The sequence below is a fragment of the Poecilia reticulata genome, linkage group LG19 (assembly GCF_000633615.1).
Source record: "Poecilia reticulata strain Guanapo linkage group LG19, Guppy_female_1.0+MT, whole genome shotgun sequence".
NCBI lineage: Eukaryota > Metazoa > Chordata > Actinopteri > Cyprinodontiformes > Poeciliidae > Poecilia > Poecilia reticulata.
Genome location: NC_024349.1, coordinates 21,747,103 through 21,754,707, shown reverse-complemented (window position 1 = coordinate 21,754,707; position 7,605 = coordinate 21,747,103). Strand labels below are relative to the sequence as shown.

Here is a 7,605-nt window from a genome sequence, read left to right as displayed (position 1 = left end):
TATTTTTCCCTTTTTTTCATAAAAAGTTGAAAAACATGTCCAGAGTGTGTTGGAGAATAACACATTTAAGACTCCTCTGTCCATCAGCCTCGTTTGCTTTTTCATGGCTGCCTAAAGTTTTTAAACATCATAAAATAATAATAATTAAAATAAAAAAAATCAGTACTTTCAACAGCATGGGAAAAATACATAGTGACTTTAGTTGTACTAGTTCCTAATTTGCACAAGCATTGTATATTTTATTACAGCCATCATACTATAGCCCCACTGTCTGTCAACACAGAAAGCATTGGTCCTAAAGTCTTCTATGAATGGCTGACTTATTATTTGCGCAACACACCCTTAAGGGCAGATTTACGCCTCGTTTTGTTTTCCTACCTGTCTTGTCGGTGAATTACTCATCGGTAGAAGGCGAGATGCGCGTCATCTTGAGCGGAACTTTGAGGCTGTTGCCGGTTTTCCTGCTCGAGACGAGAAATTGTAAAACCAGGATTTGCCTCAAAATGCACGTGGCGTGTGACTCGCAACAGATAAAAGCGATGGTCTGTTTAGACTGCAGTGAGCTCAGAACCCCTCAGGGCCAAAACTGCCTCCTATCAGCCACGATGGGTCACAAGCAAAGACCAGAGTCACACAGGGATCAATAACTAGGAAACTGTTTATCCGAAAACTCATTCACACATCGTTTCACAGCCAGCGCTGCTTTTAAGGCTCAAATATAAATAGTGAGTGCAGAGTGGATCGCTCTGTGTCAGCGGTATGGCTATAGTGCTGTTTTTGTTTTGTTTTTGTTTTTTTTTTCAATTTTGTTATGCTCAAATGTTTCAGATCATGAAACCAATTTAAACATCAGACCAAAATAACCTGGGCCAATGCAAACAAAAATATTACTACTATTTAGCCTGCCACCACCAAACTCTCAACAGATCTTGAGCTCAAAGTCACAAATGGGTGATGATTTATACTTTGTGTAATGTTATCTCTAATGATTACGTAGAATTCATTTATGTGATTTCTTGATGGCTGTCTCTTTCGTCTTCATCTACTTTCATCTACTCTTCTGACAAGGTTTTCCCTCTCAAACGGCTGTAGATCGATGGAGAAACTCTGACCAGATGCACCATAGATACTACATTCAAGCATTAGGTCTACAAAATTCAAAAGTTTAAATTTTGTAGACCTAATTAAACCTAACAGACCTAACACTAGTCTGATATGATATTCCAATTTTCTTAAAAACAGAATCCTGGGGTCCATTCATAGTAAGAAGGAAGAATAGATAGTATGCAAAATTAAACAAAATAGTGTGAAAGGACTACATATCATTTGAACTTAAATACTGAAATAACATTTTGATGATGCTGTAAAGGCCGTAAGATCAGAATTTGCATTCTGCGTGACTGAAATGTACAGAAAATTAGCCTTCGAGTGCAGAGAAGCGGCCTGTCTATTTCTGAGGGCGCTGATGCTTAAGTGCTCTCCTTAGTGAATTGTCCGCCTAGCTCTTGTCTTCACGCAACTCTATATGAGGCGTTATTCTAAACCTCAGCTGAAGAACACGGCCTGTCATCCATTGTCTGACAAAAGTAACAGAGAACCAAACGGAGAGAGAGCAGCAGAGGCAGCTGCTGAACTCATTAAACTGGAGATAAGGAGCCATGAGATACCAAGCGAAGTTCTAGGCTGGGTTTTGAGTTGCGGTGGCGCTTTATCTCCTCAGATCAAAACACAAGATACATTGAAGCTGAAATGAGTTAGTTCCAGATTAATTTTTGATAAGCAAAGAGTTTCATTTAAAGCTGCAGTATGTAACTTTCATAAACAAAATGGCTTTTTTTTTTTTTTTTTTTTTTTTTACATATTTGTTAAAACTGTCACAATGTTGAGAAACTATGAGATGGGTAATCTATGAAAAAAATCCAGCTCCTCTGCCTTCTCGCTGTTGTCCTACTGCTATCTGCAGAAACACACCAATCAGTTTTGGTCAGTTTTTCCCACTGACCAAATGCACTTCCAGCCAGATTTTCTGTTGTTGTTGACCAGAAGACAAAGTTTGTTGAATTTTCCCTTTTCCTTCTCCACCGGGGGATCTGATTACAAATCCTAAAGCCCGTCTGTTCTCCTCCTGCGAGGTGAACCATTAGGACGGTTCACCTCGGCCTGCAGGAAGAACCCTCTTTATCCTCAATCAGATGGATTTCTGTTTTGCTAGCAGGCCGCTAACGGAAGCCACCTGAGGATGGTGGAGCCAGGTTGGCCTGTCACAGGTACCAGCAGTGACATATTAGTGATAACATTACACGCAATTAGGCCCTGACAGAGCAGCTCCACCCGCTCCTCCCTATAAGCTCATTAAACTCTCCATGCTTTCCAGTGGGGATTTCTCCAACTTACAGGCTGCTGTTTGATTTGGATCACACAGAAACAAGAAATACCTACATCTGTCACCATTCAGGTACAAAAAAATAAATGCAAACCGTACAACATACCAACATGATTAAGTGCATATTTGTGGAAATGATGCATGTTTTTCGAAATATATGGCAAAACAAATCTGAAGAGTCACATAGATTAATTATTTCTGTTTTGCTTTGTAGATCTAGAACCACGTTCCCTCCATTATGCAATTCTGAGTCACTTCTCAAATTCTACCATAGATTCTCTGATTGATTTAGGTGCAGACTTTGACTAGGCCATTCTACCACATGTATATATGCTTTGATCTAAATTAATTCAGTGTATTTCTGACTATCCTTGCAGTTATTCCAGTGGACGTTTTCGGTCTAGGATTGTCTTTTTTTTTTACCTCCATCACCGCTAATAAAATGCATACCACAATCTGAAGATTTACAATAAAAAAATACTATCCATTTATCTTCATTTCTATTCATCTACTGCTGTTCAGTTGAAAGAGAAACGAACAAAATTTGAATTAACCATGGTTTAAACTTCTCAGAAAATATTTGGATTTATACTGAGATTAAATTAGACACGAGTAAACTCTAAGGAACTTAATTTAAGTAAATAAGTGAAGTAAAAATGCATTTGATTACGACTGATTTTACTGAGGGGCTTCGAAGCAACGGGGCCAGACTGCAAAATCATGCCGCACTTTTCAGTTTTTTATTGATAAAAACTCTTTTTTTAAATTTTATGTTATGTTTAACTGTAGTAAAATGAAACCAAGCAAAACATAAAATAAAAATAAGAATTTTCCTTTTACTTCCCACCACTTTGTGCCATCCTGTCACACAACATCCAAATAAAATATCTTGTCTATGTATTTTATTTGTTAATTTGTGGTTTTATTCTGACAAAACATGGAAAAAGCTGGAGGCTCACGAATATTTTTTTTGCAAGGCACTATGTGAAAGAAAAGCGAAGAGTGATTGGAGATTTGCAAATATCTCCCGCTACAGTGTATGACACCACTAAAGAATCTAAGGAATCTGAAGAATCCTCAAACTGGAGCACACATCTAAACATGACCATCTGAGATCCTTCAGCTTGTATTTAACTTAAAACCATATTTCATAACTTAGTCTGATCAGGCAGAGCAGTACAGGGTGGGATTTACGGGTGCAGTAAGCCGTAATATGTRACAGAATGGAAAGTCTTTTACAAGAATCAAAGCCAAAGAAGTTTTGTCAGTAAAGTTTTCCTCACTAAATCCACATCCAGAGTTGTTTCTTGGTGTATATCAGATTTCAGACAGTAATGTGTTGCCTTCAAGGCCACATGTGAACCCATCTTGATGAGACAAAACCTCTTTGTGCGTTCAGTGATCAAATATCCCCATGTGTGAACCCCTCCGTTTTTTTTTTTTTAGGAAAGTGCACCACCTAGTGGCGATACAGCGGTAACAACCACACACGCCTCCATAGAGCCTTCGGTTCTTCATCATGCTGTGAGCTTCAATGCACAATTTACCTGATATTAGCATCAGGTCAGATTTAATTAACTTAATGTTAGACTAATTTCAAAGCGGCTCAGAGTAAATAAATCAGAATATGACAACTTAATGAACTGACCTAATTTTGTTGTTGGTATTGATCTTAACAGACTACACACAGCCCTAATTCCTGGCCAATCTGAGGAATTAAGAAATCACTCAAATAGAAGCTGTAGTGTGGCGACATGAAGTAGGCTAAAAGTCTCAAAAGGCAAGACATAACTTCCCGAAGAGAACAGATGAGACGAGTTTGAGAGTAAAACTTTGACATTTTTACGTTTCAAGCTTACAAAAGCTAAGCTTAGTGGCTAATAAGCTGAACAGCTGGAAGGAATAACACGATAGACCTCCAGGGGGCAGTGTTCTACACCTTGAATAAAAACGCCACTCTGACCACAACAGTCACTTTTACAGAATTAAAAATATGGCACCTCAACCCTAATTTGATAATTTTTCATCAACCAAAAAAATAAACGAAAGTCACACAATCTGTGAATTTCGATGTACTCTGAGGAAAAGGAGCAATCGGGCTATCATTATTATTATTTTACATTTTCAAATTTAAATAAACGTTTATTTTGTAATGTACGTTTTTACAGGTGGACCTGTATATATCCTCTCTGTTGTTTTCTTTGTGTCACGTGTATGTCTTGTAAACCGATTAGAACTTGATATTAGATATTTACCTCCTTTAAAAAAACAGTTTACATTTACATCCATAGTCTTTTTTTTATTTATTTCTGAAAAAGAAAGTGAGTTTAGATGAACAACAAAAAAATAACCATGTTTTACTCATTAGACTAAAGATTTCAACAAAAGTGAATTTTCCTATTATTAATAGCTAAAACCTTCCTCCTCCATCTTTGTTACCCCACTTACATTTTAATGAGATCGATATCTGGGCTTTGACTACGCCCTCAGTTTTTCATCAGCTGATAAACGCTCTTCTTTTATCATTTTTAGGTTTCATTACTACTTGTTAATTGTAACATATTTCTCAGTCTTAAGATTTTCTTCAGAAGCTTACCTGAGTTTATGATGTGCTTTTATGTAAGTGTATATGAGTTCAGATTTTATTTTTATGATAACTGTTTACTGTAAGTCACACTACTTTTATCTCTATGTTGAAAAATCAGAGGTCATTTACGTTGTTAAGCGGTTAATTGTATTTTTTTTGGTAATCCGTTCCATCAATGTGCTACAGGCTAACTCTGGTGTATTTACGTGACGCGTTCATGTTGATTCATATGCATTGCCCCCTTTCATGAAATGAATAATTACTAATAATTTTTTGCATCATGCATGCTTGCAGGATGCCCCTCTCTGATGCCGCCCTGGGCGCCTGCCCATTTTCAAAACCACCGCCTAAAAGAAGTGACGTTTGGGCGTAAAAAGAGAACTGTCAATACAGCAAGATCAGAAGCAGGCTGACCAATAGGGTGTTTTATTTTGAAAGACGGTGTTGTAGTTGCTGCTGTTGTTGTTGTCGTTGTTGTTGTTGTTGTTGCTGTGGACGTGTGTGTGCAGACACATCTGGAAAGCGGCTGCCTCGTCGGTCTGAATCCGCGCCGGAGGAGTGATTCTGTTCCGCAACACGTCAGGTAGAACTCTGACCTCTCCGATTCACTGCAGTCTTTATGCTGTGAGGTCCCCCACCACCACCACCCACTTTCCCTGGGACTGAGCAACCCCAACAGCTGGCTGAGGGCGGGGCAAACATCTGCAGCAGCGGCGCCTGTTCCGGAGCAGCAGCAGCAGCTGGATGGCTCTGCGCCGCGGCTCTCCTGGAGGGAACATCCCCGGAATGAAGCGCGGCGTCCCGCATCGCAGAACCGATAACAGAGCCGCATCTGCAGGGGTTTTCAGCTGAGGAGGAATCACTCAGAAAAAAAAGAAAGAAAAGTGCCAAAAAGAAAAAAAAGAGAAAAAGAAAAGAAGCTTCCAGACGGGAATGAATGAGATGAGAAATTCTGCTGAGGAGTTGCACTCTCTCCCTCCAAGACCACCGAGTTTCTCCAAAGCCCCCGCAAACAGACGGTTTGTGAGGCTGGGACRGAAGAGCAGTGATGGTTCTCAGTGAGTATGACCCACTTGGAAGCGCTCTGTGCGGGCAGCTGTTCCAGCCAGAACAGCTGGAGAGAGTTAGGGAAGATGCAAACTTCTCTTTTTCCTTCGTGCTTCTAAAACAGTCAAACCCCGTATGTTACCTTCGGCTAAATTGAAGCAATATGCAATAATAAAGCCTCACCATGTTTATTCRTTACTTTACAACAAAAACATAGAGAGAGAGACAATGAAAGCAGCAGCTCAGCGTGGAAACATAAAAGACTGGAGAMAATTAGACATCCTAAATGTTGAATCATTTGCTGACATAACTTAGATTATGTACAAAATCGTTTTTATAGCTTGTAGAAGCTTAGGGGGGTATTTTTGAAGATGTTTTGGTTCAGTTTGGATTCAGTTTCACCTTTCGATCGTCCTTTATCTTCACTTGACAACGTCTGCCCACATTGCCCTTCAACAGTCAGATTGTGAGCATGTTTCTCATCCACAGCCTCTACACAGGTGAGTCCTCAGGTTTCCTGACAGATTTACCTTCTGATCTTTAATGTTTCTCTCACAAATTAATTATTTTGTTGATTTGGATGCCTGCCTGGACTCACTTTGATTGCCACAAATTGTATTACTCCACATCTTCCGCTTTCAGACTCATCTGGGTTAGTTGGATGCACCGATCCACTTTTTTCAGTTCTAAAACCGATGCAGATATCAAAGAATATCTGCATCCTCCGATATTTGCATTAGATATCGTATGCAGATATCCGATATCCAATGCATATCGGACTTACAATGTTTACATTTCYTTTACGTTTACAAAGTTGTAAAAGACTTAACGTTTCTTTCAAAGAAATTGAAACTGACATAAGTAATAGGTTGACTACCTTAGTAGTGTTTGTTTTTTTTCAGTGATGGCCTGTGTTTTTGTGCCAAAAACCCAAAAGTGGAAGTTTGTTTTTCATCATAACATAAAATTTAAAGYKATTTTAGTCTCAAAATGTCTTAAAATTTTAAYGTATTTTAGGGTATTTCTTTAGKGTATTTTTWAAAAWATATATATTTTTAGATGTGAACACTTTAAAAGCAGAAACTGAATCAAAAGATGAATCTACAAAGTAATAATTTAAAGGTGTGCACTGTTAATTTTTGTACATCATAATAACCTGGGATTCAATAGTCACATGTTTATGATTAAGACCTGTAAGGGTGAGAAGCAATCACAATTTGTAATAAGCAATGTGAAATTTGTTAGATTTTGTAAGCATAAAATGCAATTGTAAAATTTGATTTTAAACAAGTGTGTGTCGCTCAGATTATATTGTTGAGCAAGATGCACCTTAAAAAGGTCTGTAAAGTATTTAGTTTTTAGCCACATTGTCATTGGTACAATAACCTCTAACAATGATTATAAGCTGATCAGAGTTTCTAGGAACATCTTATTAGTRATCTGAGAGTTTTGTTTCCCTGGGGAATAAATTAACCAATTACCACTAAGCAGAATGAGTCCCACCTTTGGGTCACCAACAGCAGAAGCTAATATGTTGTTTTGGGATTAAACTCCAGCAAAAAGCATTTTGTCTGCTAAATGTGAACAT

The 7,605-nt window shown here is 38.3% G+C and overlaps 1 protein-coding gene across 1 annotated transcript in view; it reads left to right on the top strand.

The window, feature by feature from the left end:
- Positions 1 to 5,111: 5,111 nt before the first annotated feature.
- radil2b (Ras association and DIL domains 2b) overlaps positions 5,112 to 7,605 on the top strand; it is a 29,361-nt gene continuing 26,867 nt past the window's right edge. Inside the window, exon 1 of the mRNA XM_008437766.2 lies at positions 5,112 to 6,028. Coding sequence (XP_008435988.1) covers positions 5,904 to 6,028 — 125 coding nt within the window. The 5' untranslated portion in view covers positions 5,112 to 5,903. The remainder of the gene's footprint in view (positions 6,029 to 7,605) is intronic.